The 20,067-nt window shown below is 46.5% G+C and overlaps 1 protein-coding gene across 1 annotated transcript; it reads left to right on the top strand.

The window, feature by feature from the left end:
• The first annotated feature begins 2,612 nt into the window (after nucleotides 1-2,612).
• Nucleotides 2,613-16,070, top strand: CLDN11 (claudin 11). The gene is made up of 3 exons (XM_006267717.4): nucleotides 2,613-3,038; nucleotides 5,915-6,079; nucleotides 14,972-16,070. Exons 1-3 carry the CDS (start codon nucleotides 2,813-2,815, stop codon nucleotides 15,202-15,204), a joined length of 624 nt encoding a protein of 207 aa, XP_006267779.1. The 5' UTR covers nucleotides 2,613-2,812; the 3' UTR covers nucleotides 15,205-16,070.
• Nucleotides 16,071-20,067: the final 3,997 nt, after the last annotated feature.

The raw sequence follows: 20,067 nt of genomic DNA on the forward strand, positions 1-20,067 counted from the left end.
TGAAATGAGTCGAAACAGCGTCAAAATAAAACAGCTGGTGAAATTTTGTACAGCCCTAATATATATATGTGTGTCTGTGTGTAAACACACACACACACACCATATAGGCCACCCCTGCTTAGCGCTCTTAATTGGTTCCTGAAAAACCAAGCATTAAGTGAAATGAACGTTAAGCGAAACTGAAAGTACTTGACAACCCAAGATGGCAACCACAATTGTTTTTAATGACCCAAGATCGTGACCGCAAGCGTTATAGCAAAACTCGCTGAGTGCTAAGTGAAATCAGGTATCAATTTAAAATGAGCCTTATAGCAAAATAGCGCTAAGCAAAACAGTGCTAAGCAGGGGTTGCCTGTATATGTATATAAGAATGTGTATACATATATATGTATGTATAGGTATTGATTGAACACAATGTTTTATTGATATTTATCATTTCAAAGCAATTTGGAAACCTACCAGTGTCTCAATCACTATAATAAAATAAATTCTAAATACCTATACAGTTTGGCATTTGATTTTTGGCTTTTTATCATGGAAAATCAGAGCTCCCCCTGCATGCTTCGCTCACCGGACACAGGTGCTGCTGTGGCTGCCCCCCTGCCCCCCTTCATTGTGGTACTGAGCAGCCCTGATATGCTGGTGCCCTGCCTATGCCACTGCCCCTCACTCCCAACTCAGCCCCCCCCAAGCTCAGTTGGTACCCCTCACTCCCCACCCACAGCCCCTTGGGCCCTGCTGGTGACCCTCACTCCACACCTACAGCCCCTCACCCCCCAGCCATGCCAGAGGGCCCCCCAGCTGCCAGGGCTATGGGGTCAGGGACCTGGGTCCGCAGTCCCCTCTCCCCCCAGCAGCACCCCAAGCTGTGTCTGCTGCCTGTGGGATGTGGTGGCTGCTGCAGTGGTGTTGAGCACTGAGCCCAGCTCCCCCTCCCCCATGGGCAGCATGGCTGGAGTGGAGCCCATGGCGGGGGAGGCAGGCTGCCTGCTGCAGGCTCAGGGCTTCCTGCCCTGCTGCCCTCCCCTGAGGGCCTCTGTGGTGCAGTGATTGGGACCCCCTGCGGCAAGGCAGAGCAAAGCAAGGCAAAGAAGCTTGTTGCTGCTGCTGCGAGCCCCAAACTCCATGACGAGGTGCCCCCTTCCCACCCAGCAGCAAGAAGAGACACAAGCCCGTGCCACCAACCCTGCTGCTGCTGGGTGGGCAGGGGGTGCTTCGCTATAGCTGTATGGAGCTTGGCAGCAGCACTGAGCTTCCCTGCTCTGCTGTGCCAGGTCCTACCTGCTGGGCTGTGGGGGCCTGAAGGGGGCAGCCTGAGCCCACCTGTGCCCCCCATGACCCCCTGGGAGTGTGTGAGCCAACCCTGGCAGCCCCCTCTACCAGCCACCTGTGGATCCATCGCGCTCCCCACCCAGGCCCTGCAGCTGCTCCTTCTGGCCTGGGCCTCAGCCCATGCACTGGCCCAGCTGGGCCTTCCCCTGCCCCCCAGCCCCTTGCAGGCTGGCCCTCTGCCAATCTGCAAGGGAAAACCCGCAGTTTCTTGTGTGTTTCTTCTTTAAAGTAGAAAAATCCACGCTCTTGTGCTTAAAATGAGAAAATCCGTGTTTTCCCGCAGTGAACAGAAAACCCAGTTCCCTGGTCATCAGCACTGCCTAAAAGCCTGGGCCAGCGGTTCCCAAACTGGGGGTCACAACATCAGCCAATGGGGGCGCGGGACAGCGGGTTGGGAGGGAGGGTCCATGCTGAGGAGAAGTTTGGGGAGCACGGGCCTAGGCATGCAAGCTTTAAAGCGTGTCTGTTGCTACCAGACTACTAACTAGCACACCCGTGGCAGCTAGCTGCTTTGAATTTGGGAAACGCATTGGATTTGAAGGGTGCTCGTTCGCTCCGCGGTGCAAAGGCGCGCGCACCGCTTCCCGCCGGAGCGCTCGCCCGCGCGTCTGTGTGCTCGGGCGCCCTGCGCGCTCCTGCAGTCCCGGTGCTCACAAAGCCTCAACGTCCCAACGAGCTTAAACTGGAGGGAGAGAGATGCTTTGTTGGGCGGGATGCTCAGCCCGTCTTTAGTCGCCAGGCGCTTCGCTTTGCTGGGGAAGCCCCGCGGGAGCTGTGGCGAGCCCGCTCGGTTCTCATCACGCTTCTTCCCCGCGGGCGGGCTGATGCCGGGCACCAGCCGCCTCCCCTGTCCTGGCAGCCCGGCGCTCGCATCCTCCGGCCCCGGCTCTTGTCTCTCCGAGGCGCCGGCGCGAAGCCGGTGCAGTGCGGCGCGCGTCCCGCTAGCCGGCTCCACCTGCACGTGTGTCCGCACTCTGCCTCCGAGCCCGCGGCAGGGGCAGCGCCTGGGGGGCCCGGGGGCTCCTTGCGGCTGCAGAGCTCCCGGGGCGGGACCCGGCGGCACGCACGCGGCCGGGGGCCGAGCTGCCCCAGCCCCGCGGGGGCCCGGCCCAGGCTGCGCCACGTGCTTGGTGACCACTCCGCCCCCGGCTCCGTCCCGTGCCTTCGCAGGGAGGCAGCCCGCAGCTCGGCCCCCGCCCCGCCTGCGCTCCCATTGGCCGCGGGACTCCCAGCCCCTCTTTGGGACAAGTTGGGGCGCCCCGTGTCGCTCCTCCCACCTCCCTTAGTGGGGCTGGGACCGGGTCCGGCCCCTCCCGGAGCGCTGTGCCCACAGCTGTCGCAGCTGCTTCCAGCACACTCCAGTCCTCTCTGCTCGGGGCAGGTCCCAGCGCTGGGGCTGCTCTAGCTTGCACAGCCCGGCCAGCTCCTTCACTCTGTGTTTTTGTGCTTGTCTTTCCAGTTGCCAGAAGAAGGGGCTGACATGGTGGCTACTTGCTTGCACCTGTCTGGATTTGCCTGTAGCTTTGTCGGCTGGATCGGCCTGATCGTGGCCACCGCCACCAACGACTGGGTAGTGACTTGTGGCTACACCATTACCACCTGCAGGAAAATGGACGAACTGGGATCCAAAGGGCTGTGGGCAGACTGTGTCATGGCAACAGGGCTCTATCACTGCAAGCCACTAGTGGACATCCTCATATTACCAGGTATGGGCTCTCCACCTTCACCCATCCAGGCAGTGTTGCCCCTTAAAAGGGCTGGTGCTGCTTCAGTGTGCAACCACAGCAAAACTCCCATGGACTTCATCAGTGCAAGATCTGTCCCACTCAACACAGGAGGGGATTTTGAGTGATATCTTCTAACTTGATTCTAATCTGTAGCTAATATTAAAGATCTGCTCTATCTAACACTCTATCTAACCCTTCATTGTATCTCAAGCCTGATTCTGCTTCATTACACTGCTGAAGATTCAGCTTTTCTTCTTGTCTGCTACCTGACACATTATTGCTTTCCTTCTCCTGGCTCTTGCTACTTCAGTAAGTGTAATGCAATATAGTAAGGTATAGTGTAGAGTTAAAAATTATAGTTATCCCATTTCGTTTTTACTTCAAATAATAATAAAGCTCTACCAAAACAGACATTAAAGCTCTGTTGTATCGACTGGAATATGCTAATGAGTTTAAGCTTTAATATTGTATCTTTAAAGATGCGATGGATTTTTATTGCTTCAGAAGACCATTAATCTTCTGATGCTTTCTGTTCTTAAACCTGTATGGTATAGAACTTTTAAACATATAGTTAATCATACTCGAAGTCATATAGCTATGCCAGTTTACTATGTTTAATTACTCTTGGTATACACTACTTACAACATCATTTGATAAAGTCCTTTCACACCAAAGTTCAAGTTAAACACGATGTGTCATGATTTGACTCTATCGTCTTGGGCTAACTAACCAACCTCTGGAGCAGCCATGCAGATTCTTTGTACGATCTGCATGTCTGTTAAGGGCTTGCCTAGCTGATAGCTTTTCCCATTTGCATCACTATCAGTTCTGTAACCCTTCGTGTTGCGCAGCATCTTGGACTGAAGCTCTTCTCAGATCCCTCCTCCCTACAGTTCTGCTGGCGGGGGGAAGAATATCTGCCTGCTATTCTTAGCTCATGAAGGATTTTTTTCATTAACACCTTACTTTTTAGAAGCTGGTCAGAAGACCCATTCAGTGAAAGCAGAAATGCCTTACTTTTGTTTGGTATAGTGCCACTAATCATCGTTATGGAGCACAGGTTTTCTTTGACTCTTCATCATTAGTGTATGTAATTAGACGTTGCTCATATCCTACTTCTTTTCCAATGCCTTCCTTGTTTATTTTGAGTTTAGTGCCAACAATATCCTTGCTGCAGTAGAGAAGACAAAAAAAACCCTTCCACAAGAAACTGTACTATAAAACTTTTAAAGAATTGATAATTCGATTGTTTAGCAACAGAAAACAATGGTCTTCCTCAACAGAAATAGAACACAGAGCGAGATGCTTCTTAGTGTAATTCCTTTAATACCGGCATATGCACAACAGAGAGGATATCTTCTTAATTCATCTAGCAGCTGAAATCCATGTGGCACCTTTCACTGAATGAGTTGAAAGGATTTAAAGTGAAGGTGCTTGTATATTTGTGCAATTGGGATCCAGTATACAAAACTTATGTAGGGTTTTTCAGTCTCATTTGCAAAAAGGACTTTTCTGCTTTTGCTATGCACTTTTTAAAGCAATTGTTTTCTTTAAAGGTGCCTCTTGAAAAAGCAAGGAAACATTCCAGTTGTACAAAGAATCTGCACTTCCAGGAAGCCAAACCCTGCTTCTCTCCCCTGCATGATAATTAGTGGTTTGATGCAAGCCATGATTTGTGGGTATATCTGCAGTATCAACAAACTTTCTGAACTCGTGAATGGACAGATATCCGTCTCATCTGGCAGTGGTCTCATTTCCTTCCATTAGCAGAATGGGAATGAGAGCTAGGACTAGGTGCATTTCCCCTAGAATGCCCCCTTCCCATTTAGACAGCAAGGAGAGTAGGTGGGAGGTTCCCCACTAGCAGGGACAAACCTCAGACACACTGTTTCTCTTTTCACAAATACAGTTGTTAGCGCTGATATTTGATAGATTCAATGGATTATTTGGTGGTAATATGGATGCCTGGCATTTCTCAGGCAAAGGGACCATATTATGTCCTCCTGTTTCACAGGGGACAGGAAACTCAGTGGAGGATGTGGTTTATACTCTTGCCAAAGGGCAACAGGTTCAGCCCAGTAAAGCCCAGGGGTCCTGTGGAATTCCCTTTCACAACACTGGTAGCTTCCTCTTGATTTTTTCCTTTAACTTCTGGGCAGGGCAACTCCATGCCAAAGCCTCTGGAACTTTCCCACAGGGGTGTACATCTGGGAGATGGGTGCATGTGAGTTTTTACGGGAATGGAATTTTAAATAAGGCAGACCAGTATAGAACTACCCACTGAAAGGCTCTGGGTTTAATGGGAGTCATTCCCAGGCCTGCCTGCCCTCACCCATGGAAGCCCAGTCCCCCCAGAGAGGAGCTCCAGTGGGGTTGAAACCAATGGGAAGGTGATTCACTGGTGAAGGGTGCTGGTTGCTGGGAAACATTCATTCTAATGGCATAAAACTTAGAGCAGAAGACACATTCACCTCAGAATCGCCAATAGCGTGGGGATCAGGGCACTTGCCTGGGATATGGGACTTGTACCTGGGTGTGCCATGCCTCAGATGAGTGCCCAAACGGCTGGGGAAGGCAGTCAGTCTGTTTAGCTTTTCCAATGAATATTTAATTATATACATGAAGCAGAGCAGCTTCAACTGGAGTATGTGATGTGTTAACCTGGTGGTTAGGGCACTCATCTGAGATGTGCATATCAGGCAGAGCAGGGACTTAACACAGGGCTCTCGTGTGCTAGAGGAGTGCCCAGCTCTAGTTAGGAGCCAGTGGTGAGTAGCTGGTTATACCAGAGTATTTGGCTAAAGTTTACCTCTTATGCTGAATACTAAAGACTGAGCTTCTCTCTTTCTCAACAGGCTATGTCCAGGCATGTCGAGCACTGATGATTGCTGCCTCAGTTCTGGGCATCCCAGCAATCTTCTTGCTGGTTACTGTTCTGCCCTGCATACGGATGGGCCACGAGCCAGGAGCTGCCAAGTACCGTCGTTCCCAGCTGGGAGGAATCCTGATCATTCTCTTGGGTAAGGAATGCATCCAACTCCATGCAGACTACCTTGCTGGAATGGGATGCTCTCACTGGGTTTAAGGACAAACTGAATAGGTGGGAAATGACCTGATTGCAGAAAAAACATGGCTGTCTGGGGTTGGCCATAGTCTGCTGGAGAAAACACATGCATAAACATGAGGAGGGAACAAATAAAGGGAGCAGTGAGGGATGGGGGAAGGACCTCTAAGCCCTACTGTGCATTGTCTTATGGAGTCCTCTGGCAGCTTGCCTCAAGAAAAACCACCAGCATGTGTCTACCGTAGAGTGCTCAGTAGCAGCACGCATGCAGAGCTGCCCCTCAGGTAATTGGTTTTGCTAACTAGCCCTGTTTTCAAAGGCGGGGGGAATGGACTGGATTCCCATTTGCCAAAAGTTTCTTAGGGTCAAGGAATAGCCCACAGATTTTCTTTGGTATCTTCCTATCCTGATACCCATGGAGGCATCAGGGGGTGGGGGAAGGAAGACTGAGAATGTACAAGCCATGTGAACCCTTGGACCCAAGGGATGGGTGCCGGTATCAGGACAGGAGATAAAGCAGGGGGAAGGGGGAGGTCATACCCTCTGCAGTTCTCTGCTGTGCAGCCTGTTAGCTGGGACTCTCTGAGCTACTCTCGACATTTCTTCTCTTTCTGTGTCACTGAGGGGAGATTGTTATGAGCAGAACGGGACTGTGGAGCTCATTGTCCCAAGTGTGGCACCTGCACATTCTTGAGGCCTCGTCATCTCAACAACAGGCCCTGGTGTCTTGTTTTTTATCAGCCTGTTTAGCAGAGGAGGAGGGGCAAGGAAGAGTGGCCTCTTTGTGCAGCTTTGCTTGGTCATTGGCAGCCGGCACTGACATCATGTTGCGTGGGGTTTTTTTTTCAGTGGGCACTGGAGGTAGTTGCCACAGCAGAAATAGTCAGCACTTAGGCTGGGTAACTGCTGAACTGCTGCAGCCCATGCCAGAGTGGGGGTGGGAAGCCCAGAGGCAAGGCAGCGAAGGGCCAGTGCATCCAGCACAGCAGGTGTCTGGTCCCACTGTCAAGTTGGGCATTTGCCTTTCAGTGCCTTCTGCATCAGAGGCATAACAGGACAGATCAGTGCCCAGGGCAGCAGAAGTACATGGGGCAGCTGCAGCTGATATGGCCAGCCAGCAGCAGGTATAACCATAATTTCTTCACCCTCCCCAAGTTGGTGTCTAGGGCTGCTGCCCTAGCCACCCCTCCTTAGCAAGGCTACTGCTGCTTATCTTTTCAGGAGGTCCATAAATTAAAAAGGAATCACATGGTTTGATCTTTCACAAGGGATGGAGACTGAAGTCATCAGAACAGGCAGTGGCAGGGCAAGCTCCCTTCTTCCCTACCCAGCCCAGAGTGGTGGAGTCACCTTCTTGGTAGATTGAGGATCCTTGTCCACTCAGTGCTTCGATACTAAGTCTGGGCACTGAATTACCTGTATCAAGTCTGATAGTGGGTTTTTTTCCTTTGCTATGTGGATAATAATCCATTAGGACCTAGGCTTAGATCCCAAATTCATTTCAGTTAGGCCACTGATCAGTCAGCAACTGTCTTTACTCACTGATACGGTGCCTATGCTAATGGGACTTAAAGCAGTGCTTGTATTTTAAAGGACACTGTCACAGCTGGCAGTCCTAAGTCAGACTTAAAGGCCCCATTTAGGACTGAGGATTTGCCATGGTGTCTTTGCTTTCAACAGTCAAATTACAGGGCTGTGATAACGTGTGAACTCACTTCTGACCGCAGACCATACAAAGCCTGAAGCAGTTTAGCCAGGCTTGGCAGAGAGGGAGCTCACTTAGGTAGGGATGGGAGGAGAAATAAACCTTGTTCATATGTTCAACTTTGGGGAGCAGTGACTGGTACATCTAAACAGTGATGAAACTATTAGCCCTACCATAAATTGGGTCTGGGAGGAGCCGCTTTGGAGTGGCGCTTTGTGGTCAATAGATGTGAATCCTTGATTAAGCTGCAGAAATCCTCCATTCTGTTGTATCTCTGTAGCTGCAGCTGAATTCACTGTGCATTGCCTGTAATTCTTTCCCTTTTGAGACTTCAGTCAATTCCTCATTATGCAGGCAGAACTTATCCCTTCTGAGTAGCTAATGGAAGCTGCCTGTGGTGATAGGATTTCAGTGGAATAACAGGACACACAAATAGGTAACAAAACTGCAGTGACACATGTGTCAGCCTGAAATGCAATGAACTGACATGACTGAGAGGCTACAGGACCTGAACCTGTTCAGCCTTCACAAGAGAAGGCTGAGGTGGGGATCTTGTGACCATCTATAAACTCACTAAGGGAGACCAGAAGAGTTTGGGGGAGACCTTGTTTCCCCTAGTGCCCCCCGGGATAACAAGGAATAACGTCCACAAGTTGTGGAGAGTAGGTTTAGATTAGACATCCGTAAGAACTACTTCACAGTTAGGGTGGCTAGGATCTGGAACCAACTTCCAAGGGAAGTGGTGCTGGCTCCTACCCTGGGGTCTTTAAGAAGCGGCTTGATGCCTACCTGGCTGGGGTCATTTGAGCCCAGTTTTCCTCCTGCCCAGGCAGGGGGTCGGACTTGAAGATCTACAAGGTCCCTTCCCACCCGACTTCTATGTTTCTATGATTCTATGATTCTGTGACTTACCAAGGCCCTTCAGTGCTGGCCCATGTGCCTCTTGGACCCAGAGCCCACTCATTTAGACCAGCTGTACATTGGTGTAATTCCACTGACAAGAACAGATTTGATCTTGGTTCAACCCAGTGTAAGTGAAGAGAGAATAAATCTCCCTGAGTGCATAGAAAACTCCCTGAGTGCACAGCCAGAGAAGCATGCCTCCCACCAAACTGGTGAACCCTCTGAACACTAAAGGGACATTGGCAGGCTAATTAATCTTGTGCGCCTGATTCTCATCTCTCAGTCACTTTAAGTTAAACCCTGCATACGTGAGATCTGAATCAGTTCCAGTGTTTGCTCAGTTTTGTGAAGTGCTGAGATCCCTTGTCCATGGGAGTTGGGATGCTTATCAGGGGTAAGTCTTGGAGAGTCTAGAAATATTTTGGGCATTGTATAAGTAATAGCTGGACATATTGTGTGGTGCTGGCAGCAGCAGCATCACTTCTTAAAACTCAATTCACCAGCTTTCAACTACTAGTGCTGCTTGCCGTTGTTGCCCTTACCTAGTGCCTTTAAACACTGCTGATGCTGTGTAGTTCCTCTCTGTCTGAACAATGAAAGTCAGTTTTGGGCTCTCTGGTTCTCCTGTGATATTTTAAACAATAAAACTGTTTCAGTTGGATTCCGCAGTAATCAATGTGCCTCTAATGCTCTTGAATATCTTTAGAAAAGCTTATATTTTCAAGGCTGAGCTTGGTGAGATGGCAACCCTGAAATATGAATGTTGTACAGCAGCATGTGAGTTGGGTGTTGCTACACCCTATTAATGATCTGGAAGATGAAAAATACAGTTTTACCAATCTGGCAATTGAAAGTCAGGCCCCCAAATCATTAGGCAGATTGTCTTAAACAGAACAGATTTTTAAAATTAATAAGTAACAGATTATAATTCTTAACCTTCTGGTCATTGAAACCTTTCTGGTTCATCTCTTCAAGATTTCCTCTACACCCAGGAGGTTCTTAAACTGTTCCTCCACACCCAGGAGGTTCTTAAACTGTTCTTAAACTGATGCTGAGAATTTAATCTAAACACATGATTCCCAGAGCACGGGTTTTATGGGTGGAGACTCAAATTGAGATCATGAGCGGGCAAGGCAGCGGATATTCCTTTGTGCATAAGTAATGGCCAGAGGTTTAGAACTGGAATTGTTTAGAAAAATAAAGTTTGACACACAATATGGAATCTAAAATAGCTATTGACAACCTGCCAGGAAAATAATGGGTTCAGATATTCCATTGATTTAATGTCCACTGAAAATAGCAGGCTGCAGTAAGAACAAACATACATGTGCACACCCCTCTTCACTGCCTGCTGACGTATTTTTTATGTCCTCACTTTAATCCTGTCTATATGAGGAAATTGATTTATTGCTGAAAACAGTTGTCAGGAGTGGTTCCCTCTGGACTGGCTCTGAAAACAATTCAACGGCTAGTGTTGATGGAACAAAAAAACATGGACTGGTAGTTAAAAAATGTTGATACTAATTCAGGGGGACCCCTGCTGCTGCCCAGTTGGTCAATTTTATAGTGTAGGTGGAGGATTTCAAATAAATGGCACTGGAAAAAAAAATCTGAAAATCTATTCCTCTGATATCAAGACTTAATACTAAAGATCACATTAGCTATTTTATACATTGAATAATGGAAAGTCTGGGAAAGATTCTTTTTAGCTCAGGCAGTTTTCTCATCACAGGCTATTCTTGGAAGCCAAATAGTTTTGAATGTTACAAAGATGCTTTTGCATAATATTATTCCTTCTCAATAGAGTGAAATAATTTATAACAACAGTACAAATATCCCACATGTGGCTGGAACTTAGAAGTGTATGCCAGTTTTTGGTATAGGGTGCATTTTGGCTGCTAGATTGTCTGCTGTGGGCATATGAGTCAAAGCATGGATGTATACATCTTCCCTGATGTGATATTGATGTGCAAATGCTGGGCGCATGAAAAAGTGCCTGTACTCTTTTAGAGAATCAGACCATAACTACTGAACACTTTAAAGGAAAACTCCAGATATTTTCCACTTGGAAATGTGGAATAGTTTCATTTTGGTTTAAAAGGAAAGCATTTCCTAGAAAAAGAAGGCAAAAGAATCTTTTGTGGAACTGGGAGATACCATTTGGTTAGCAAGAGCAGGAGGAAGATTACAGAAACTCATTCTTCATCAAGCAAATGAGAAGTACAGGAGATTTGTTAAGGCTTTTTTTCAGGGCATTTTCAATATGGAATTATGCTTTTCCTTAGTTAGCACTCTTTTATTTGATGTACACTGCCTTCCTTCTTCAGCTGATAAGTTTCTAAGACTTACAAAGGAGGCAGATAAGTAAAGACTCACTCCCCTGAGGTCACACGGCTATTGCCTTCTCACCAGCTGCAAAACCGCCCTTTGTGCTCCCTGTTTCTGTGCAGCTGTCACCTAATTAAACCAAATCTGTAATATAGAAGGTGCACTCAGAGCTGTGGTTTTGGTTTCTGAGGCTTCACGGCAAAACAAGATATTAATAGGATGTTTGAAGCATAGTGGTGAGGTAGTGGCAGTGTAAGTTTGTAGAGGAGTGTTGGAATAACTATGAGTAAGGTGAATTAATACCTGTTCTCATTTATGAGGAGCCAGTTCATAGACCATTTATGTTTTAGTTCATAGACCTAGACAATATCAGCAGGAAAAGAGAACTAGGATCAGTTTGTAGTCTAAAGGGTCTATGCTGTAGGGAAACCTATTCCAGTATGACCTGAAACTAGCCTGCAATGTTTCCTGATATGTAGAGGAAGTTTTCCTGAGTCCTATACTATCTCATTTTCAGGGTAAAATCAGAACCCTCTGATATTGAAAATTGCAGCATCTCCTACTGGGAGACTTAAATTGAAATGGCCAGGCAAGGTATTAAAAAAACTGTGGTGATTCCCTCACTTTCCCTTTGGGACCAACCAGGTAATTTAGAACCAGCTGATGATATCCAACTATGGAGAGGCAAAACTGAGCCCTAGAGTCTTTGGTTTGCATTGCACAGACTTCCAAATGCTGTCAACACTAAAAAAGGTGGTTTATATACAATTTAGCTACATATACAAGAGATGTTATTGTACCAATGTCTCAGAGAGCTCTTCTCAGATCAGATCAAGTGCTTTTTTCTGTCCTGGCTTGTGTGGGGTGGGTGGGAGCTCTGAAAGGATAAGGCTATCATAGACTATGGGCATAAATATATTTTTTTCTTACCCAGCGCAGACAGAAAAGAAAAGATGATTGTGGCCTTTGTGGACAACAAAGAAGCTTTTTTTAGTGGCCTCAGAATGTTTTTTTTCAGATTCTCAGTTGATACATTTATGTTCGAAAACATTTGATGCTTGTCGGCATCCTTGTTTGGAAGGATTTGATCAACATGCAGGATAAATTCCTGTTTCCACCCCCCCCAGATTTCTTGCAAAAATCCATTTAGTCTTTTCTTCAGGGGAGGCTCAAGATTATTGCAGGCTTTATTAGCATCCTTCGCATGTTCCTCTCTCACCCATAAGAAAATATTTTCTCTAATAATACCTGCCGCTATTGGGGTTGTGTTCTCTGCTTTATTGGGCAGAGTCTCTGGTTTATTCTCTGCTTAACTAAACAGTTTTATTTTTTCTTTCCTCCTGTTTCTTTTTTTCCCTTCTGCAACCTTAACTTTTTGACACGGCCTCAAGATATCTTTAACCGCGGTGGGTGGAAATCTGTAATTCTGCCATAGTCTTGTTATTGTTTTGTTCTGATTCTCTGATAGCCACAAGGACAGAGTCCAGCACAGCTTGCCTCTGCAGGAAATAAATATTGACAGATTAATTCCCCTCAGATGTATGAGCCATAAAGAAGTATTGTTTTAGGGCCCTATCCTTGGAGGTGCTTGGACCCCTCAAGGATTGCTGATGCCTGGGTCAGGTGCTGAAAGCACTTACTGCTTTGAAGGACCAAGATAGGACCTGTAATGAGGGTGATTATAGTGGAACAGGTTAAGAGTGGAGGGAACCTCATTTCTCACTGCTTTGAGTAACCATGATCACAAATCAGATTGTGTTCTCCACCTTGGGTCCCCGTCAAGTGCAGGCTTGTTTTTGAAACTGCCACTGCTGAACTTCACAGCGTCTCTCCTAGCTGTGTCTGAAGCTGTCTTTTTGACCTGAAGACATCTGTGTTCACACAATCCCTGTATTACAGGCGTCATGCTGTAGGCTGGCCTGCAATTGGTCTTTTCCACCTCTTTATGAAAAAGTTTTATAGAATTTAATTAAAATATATATAACTCTTCACTAGGCTTTTTGACATTGCGGTGGAATTTAAAAGAGAATTGTGTCCCTGTTATGGAGTCTGATGAGATGGTTTATAGATGCCTGTAGGGTTTGAGTTTGGTTCTAAAGGTTTGTCAAGTAAGTCTTTAGAGCTCGCTTGTCTTTGTCCCCATTCGGTCCCTCTTTCCAGAGGATGAAGGTGCTCCCCACTTGAACCTGCCTGCCCTTTTCTCTTCTTACTTAAAAGTTTAAACCCTTTCTTCCAAGCTCTTTTTAATGTACCTTTCCAACTTTCATCTTAACCTCCTCCTTCCTAGTCCCATTTTTGCTCTTTCTCCTGAGCAGCTGAATTCCTCTGGTTGTTAATTTTTGAGGGTGTTTCTCTTTCTACCGATGTTATGTTTGTGTTTTAATGTCTCAATGGATGGGGCACTTCCTCAATGCTTATACCATCAGCTAAGGGGGGGGACTTTAAAGGAGGAGCATTGTAATAATAATAATAATAATAATAATAGAGAGCAGCCGGATTCTTCTCTCTCACACCGCTGTAACTCTGTTGACCTCCCTTGAGTTACTTGTGACTGGCTTCAAGGGAACCAAGAAAAGAAATACAGCCTGCCTACATGCTAATTAGACAGAAGTTATTCAGTCGGTATTGGGTTGCTGGGTGTGGGAGGCATAGAACTGGGAGATGAATTAAGGTTAACAGAGCTATACCTGCTTGCTGAGGGCCTGGGCTGTGGGTCTGACTTCCTCACATGTACTCACTGTGTGAACTGGATGTGAAGTTCCTATTGCCTCCTGTTTAATTCATTCCTGTTTCTACATACCTCCCAAGCATCTCCTCCAAGGAAGACTGACTCCTATTCCTGACCCCTGATGATACCACTGGAGAACAAAGCTGTTGCCCTTTAAAATATATTACACTGCATCCAATTTCAGTTGCTTTTGTTTTTGTTTTTCAGTGCCAAAGATGATATTTCTACCTACTCTCTCCCACCCTGTTCATATCTTTCAACCAAGCTTTTATCCTCCCACTTTCAGCTTCCCAGCCTACTCTGCAGATTATGCTGTTCAAATGCCAATGAATAATGCTCCTAGGAATCTGTAATGGAGAATGGGGGATCTGTAGGACAGGGTTTGCCTGATGTTTTTCAAGAGGGAAACAAGGCTGTATCAAAACAAATCTAAAAGGCTTATGTTTAATGCACAGACCATGTAACTCTCTGGTTGGAGTTTACGGCAAAGCTCCCACTAACTTCAGTGGGGCCAACATTTCCCCCACATTGTTTTTTGCACTTGTCACCTCATCGTTTGTGGATTGGCATGGATTAGGGTTGATAAATATCAGTAGTGATCCATCTCCTTTCCCGAGCTGGGCTGTAAAGCAAATTGCATTGTTAGTTATCAAAATCTACAGAAAAGGAAATATGTAATGACTGGCAGGGGAGCAGTGAGAACCTGGCAACTGATTTTGCTGCTGCTCCATGCTTCCATACAAATGAGAAATCAAGGAATAAAGTATTGTGAAACTTGGTGACCTCCCAATCTGTTATGCATCTTGACAGTCATTGAATGTTACCCAAATAAAAAGTGACCTTCAGAAATGTGCCAGCTGAGAAAGGCCTGGCCAAGACATGAGGCTGCTACCCTCCAGTTCTCAAAGGAATCCAAGCAGACCTCCCTCTGGTGAGGTCTCTAGTGCCCTCTTGCAAGGTCATTGTTTTTCGTGGGAATTAAAGGCATGTGCTGCAGGGCTGGGTCCTTAGGATCTGCCTGGAGGCGCTAAGCATCTTGCAGTGGATTTCACTGGGAGTTGTGTTTGCTCAGGCTGAGGTAGAGGGATCTGCCTCCCCTTTATGTAATCAGGTTTGTCTGCCTTGTTCTGTGATTAGGCTGGACTTGCATGCTGCAGTGACTGTCCCTTTTAATGTCTCCCCAGCAATGTGTGGCATCGTTGCGACCATCTGGTTCCCCGTTTGTGCTCACCGTGAGACCACCATCATGAGTTTTGGATACTCCCTTTACACCGGCTGGATTGGGTCTGCCCTCTGCCTCTTTGGGGGCTGTGTCATTGTTTGTTGCTCAGGGGATGCTCAGTCCTTTGGAGAAAACCGCTTCTACTATGCATCAGGATCTAGTTCTCCAACCCACGCTAAGAGTGCTCATGTATAAGTACCACTGAGACTTCTCAGAGCCATCATCAGATGCTTTTGCAGGTGGGCGTATGTATTTGGGTTTGCTCCTCCCGTTGCACACACCACTCTCACGCTCCCAGGGGAAGAGTTAGAAAAACATCATGAGCGTCTGGAATTTTATAGCATTAACTCCCCCGCCCCGTTGCCATGAAAGAAACCTCTAGCAAGCAGAGCAGATAAATCCTCCCGTATTTTTTTTGCTGATTTTCCTACACTCTTTGTTCATGACGCTCTTGGATGGTTCCATGTTATCTGGTGGTGGTTTAGTTACTCTTTATTCCAACTCACCAGATTATGGGAGTGTTAAAGAAAAAAGATACTTTCTCACTGTTAAGAGAATTCATGTAACTTCTCAGAATGCATTACCATTGGCTTTTCCCACTGAAGGTCACTTCTTTGGCAAAGATAGGTTGGAAAGGGCAGGGAAGAAGGCTCTGTACTTTCCAACCCCACAAATGTGTTTTTTTCATAAGATTAGCGGGGTTGTTTGCTTTTCTCTGTAAATACTCTGTTAGGAGTTTGATCATTTTGAGTAATGTTTTTCCCCAAATTCATCAGTATGAAGGAAACAAAACCCAAAGGCTCTAATTACAAGGTGAATAACAGTGCACATGTATATAGCTTTGAATGACACTGGGGCCTCTAATCCCCGTTATCCATTTTTTTTTGTACAGATTGGTTACTAAAAAGTGTATTTTTACAGTGTTTGTTTTTTTCTTTTTTAAATTGCTTTCCTTTATTCCAATTAATTTGTGTTCTGTCTTGCATCATAAAAGTGGAACATTTTTTAACATTCAGTATAATGTACCAGTTACAAACACAATAAATTCTGGTGAATACTGATGGTGCCTGTGTATTTTAAGTGAAACATTGTACAATAAATAACAGTGTGTGTGCAAACACGGCCTTTTCTTCCTCCCTATGTGTTCCTGTAGATTTCCCTTTCATGTCATGCTTTTATTCAAATTTCCCAATGATTTTGAAGGATTTGCTTAGTGATTCTGGGAAAACAATTTTACTCTACTGTCAAATTAAACAAGACTGTTTGGTGTTCAGTACCACTTGGATATTCTTCAGGAATGGTCAGAGCCCAAATGGAAGTCATGTGTTCCATGCAGTGGTGTTCACTGTATTGTGTACTCCTTGTGTTCACGTGTCTGGAACTTGGAAAACAATACACTTTAAGAGTGTACTGTGCATATACTTATCCTGGTACAAAAATGCATGTATGCTTCAGAGCCAGAAAAATACCAGTAATAGTTGTGGCTCAAGAGTGTGGAGAAGCAGGGCTGTCTGTCTGGGGAGGAGGTTATAAGGTAGACTGCAGGGAACTGAGGTAGGGGAAGGATGATGGGGAAAGGCTATCCATGTGCCACTGGTGTAGAAGTAGATCAGGGCTTCCTTGAGCCTTACTCATCTTTTCCTGGGAACTGAACCAGAATAACTTGGCTCCTGGGGCAGGATACCCTGTCATAGAAGTGGAGGGGCTGCCTATGACCATTTTCACACTTTTCATACATTGATTAGCATGGGGCCTAGGTTATGAGAGCCAGGGCTGGACTAGACTTTTCTCAAACTTTGGGAAGGAAGTTCAGACCCCAGTTCTGTTTTGGGCTGCTCTGCAAGATGGAATCAGTGCCAATGAAGTTGGCTCCCTTGGAGCCAAGCTGAAGAGAGTGTGGCTTGCAGTCATGGTATTGTGTTGCGTTGGCCCTATACTGTCCGGTGGGGAGGGGCCCTGTACAATATACACAATGTGAACTGTAACTGCACTGCTCCTTGGCAGAACACTTGCGCCCATTACATCACAGCCCGGTACAGTCGATTGTTGTATAGACTCAAGAGAAACTATAAGTGCTGCCATTGATACGTGGGGTCCACAAAAGAATGTGTAACACACAGATGGGCAGCTTTGTGAAGCCTGGCCTGTGATTGTGGGTTGTGCATTGGCTCATGCTGCTCTATGCTAAATAGCTCCTCTTTAGATAGCCAAAAGGATTGATTGAATTTCCCTGCAAAGGCTGTTTGAATAGTAACCTGCAAACAAGCCTGCTGGGCTGAGAGAGAAGAAAATGCAGAGGTATGCGGTAAAGTGTTTGAACAGAGCTGCCATTCAAATTGCATTTCCTCCCCCACTCCCCCATGAATAAAAATGTTTCTAGGATTTTTTTTAAGTCAGAAAAGGATCAAAATATATAAGTAGGCAGCTGTGTCCTGGGGAACCCTGTCTGAGTTTTGCGATGCAGGTTGCAGCATTAGTGAAATGATGGAACTTGGAAGCTGGCTAGAGGCACTTAGCGAAACCTTCATCTTGTGGCCAGGGGCTTTGCCTTGTCCCTGCCATGGGAGGTCTGAGGAGACGTGGTTCCTTGAGGATTAGTTCTCAGGGCCTTGGAGGAGCCCATGAGTTGCCAGTCTGCCCCTCCAACAATGCTAAACTGGAAAAGTCCTTGTGTCAGCATCTGCAATTTGAGCAGGCCCCAGCACAGGTGAGACAGAGCTATAGGGAGAGATGCCCATCTTCCTGCCCTGTAGGGGATGGCTGCAGTCTGGCCTGACATGTCTCTTGGTTTTTACTCTTTGTTTCATGCTGCTCCATCCTCCCTGCAAAAGTGCAAAGCCCCTTCTGCATCCTCCAGGCACCTTTTTGATGGGCTCCCACCTGGCCTGCTTGAGGCACATGCCTGTGTATTACCTCAGTCCCACTGCTCTGTGGTACCAATTGTGACCCACAGTTCTCCATGCAGGTGTCTGTCAGCCAAGATGTCTGGGTGCTATTCCTGGCTTATTGGATAAATTGGCTGGTGACTTGCATCCCCTGTAAAATGGAGACTATGTAAGGTGGCTGTGTGAGGACATCACATGAAATCCATTCATTCTTCTTCCCTTTGACTACAGATGAGTTTTGCTTTGTTTGCAGCAAGCCCGAATGCATGCTGCCAGCAGAGTTACAGCTGGACGTCAGAAGGTTCTGTGCTTTCACCTACTCTTAAGTTTTAGCAAAATACAGAGCCATAGCAGTAGTGACACGTGAAAGGTTCTCCTTGAAGATCTCACAGTCAGAAATACCCTGCCTGCAAAAGCTTTTAGGCTCCATCCAGCTCTTGTTTTGATAAATAGCTGTTTGAATGTTGTCCAGTTTCCTTCACTCATATTAGACTACAAGACTATCAGTAGCAACTTCTTAGAGCTCTTAGTAAAATATATGGCAGAACTATGCAGTCAGATAGCTCCCTGGGGCGCTGTTTGGGCTCAGTGCTGTGTCAATCTCTGCTTCACATCAATGCAAGTGTCATTTCTGTCTTAGACTTCCATTTAGTTGAAGCCTCCGTCTCTCATCTGTAAGAACTGCTTTAAGGTAACCATCTCAGGGAGACCCACAGCCTGAGAGTGCAGGAGTTTTATCAGTCCCTGTGGTCTTGGTGCACAAAAGCAGGTCAGGGTTTATTTTCCCAGAGCCTGTCTCATGGATTCTTATCTTCTTCCCTGAGCTCATCATCTACAGGCAGAGTGAAAGTCTTGCCCTTGGGCCTCTTTTAATTTTCACTGCAGATAGGAGCTGCGAAAGGGATGGTTTCCATTAAAAACTGATCCATTTTTTAAATCCACAGGGTTTGGCTTCCTCCAGGACTGAGACCGAAAAAATGCAGTTTCTACAACCGGGTTGGGATTCCCTGGCTGCAGAGTTCAGAAGTGTCTGGATCTAGCCTTTGGGAGGGGGTATTTCTAGTAGATATGTGGAAACATTATCCTCAAACCACGGTTTGTCTCCATTTTCAGGCTTTATGACAGATGTCAAAGTGGAGCCCAAATCACCACGTGAACAAACCTTGGAGGCATGGGAAGCCCATGATGAATTTTTGGTTGCAAGTGAGGGGTACAGGAGAGGCAGAGGAGTTTGGAGGGGAGCCAAGCTCCATTTCAACTTCTGAAAGCCAGTTTAAGGCTTGTAGATTATTCCAAAATTCATCTGGAGGATGGGGTGAATGCAAGCCCACCCACATGGGAACTTTGTTGGGGGTCCCAAGGCAAGAAGGGAGCATTCAGTGCCTTGAGGTTCAGAACTACTGTTCCCCCTCCTCCCCTCCTTGCTTTCTCCTCAGCTCTCACCAGGAGACACGCTCTGGTCAGTGCAATGGGCTGCCTCTGCATTTTCTTGGGTTACAGGTTGATGATGTTTGATTCCAGATCAAATCCATTAAAGACCCCAGGGAGGCTGTTCTAAGGAAGGAAGAACGTTTATTTCAGGAAAGGAAAAGAAATAGTCAAAGTAAAAATAGGAATCTCTGTAAACTTCAGTGCACAGTGTGAGCTATAACCTGCCAAGTGCTTTGCAGGATATTAGTGCTGGCTGCGGTGAAGGGACAGCTTTTGGAGGGAGCACAAAGAACTTCAAGCTCTTCATTTTTAAAGGATCAGAGCACAAATACCTGTTTTCACATTTCTAAAACTAGCTGCCTGCAGGACTGCCTAGATCCTGAACACCGCTGGCCTGTGTACGATGGAGATGGCCTTTCAGGAGCATTTGTGGCTCTGGAGGACTTTGGCTCTTGTTCACAGAGTTAAAACCTCAAAAGAGTGTAAAATGTAATTCTCCTGGGTGGAAATAGAGCCCTATATCCTGTGTAACATCAGCTGCAGAGCTGGGCAGGTTACACAGCTGGAATTTCTCCTGGCTTAGCACAGAAATACATTAGGGTGCTATGGCAAGCCTTCAGTCAGCACCAGTAGGAGCAGGAGCAGCCTGATTGTCCTGGAGACAAAGGGCAGCCTAGTGTTCAGAGCACTTGAGAAACCTGGACTCAGGTTATGACATCTCTATGTGGCTTCCTTCCCCACC

This window comes from Alligator mississippiensis, chromosome 7, assembly GCF_030867095.1.
Source record: "Alligator mississippiensis isolate rAllMis1 chromosome 7, rAllMis1, whole genome shotgun sequence".
Taxonomy (NCBI): domain Eukaryota; kingdom Metazoa; phylum Chordata; order Crocodylia; family Alligatoridae; genus Alligator; species Alligator mississippiensis.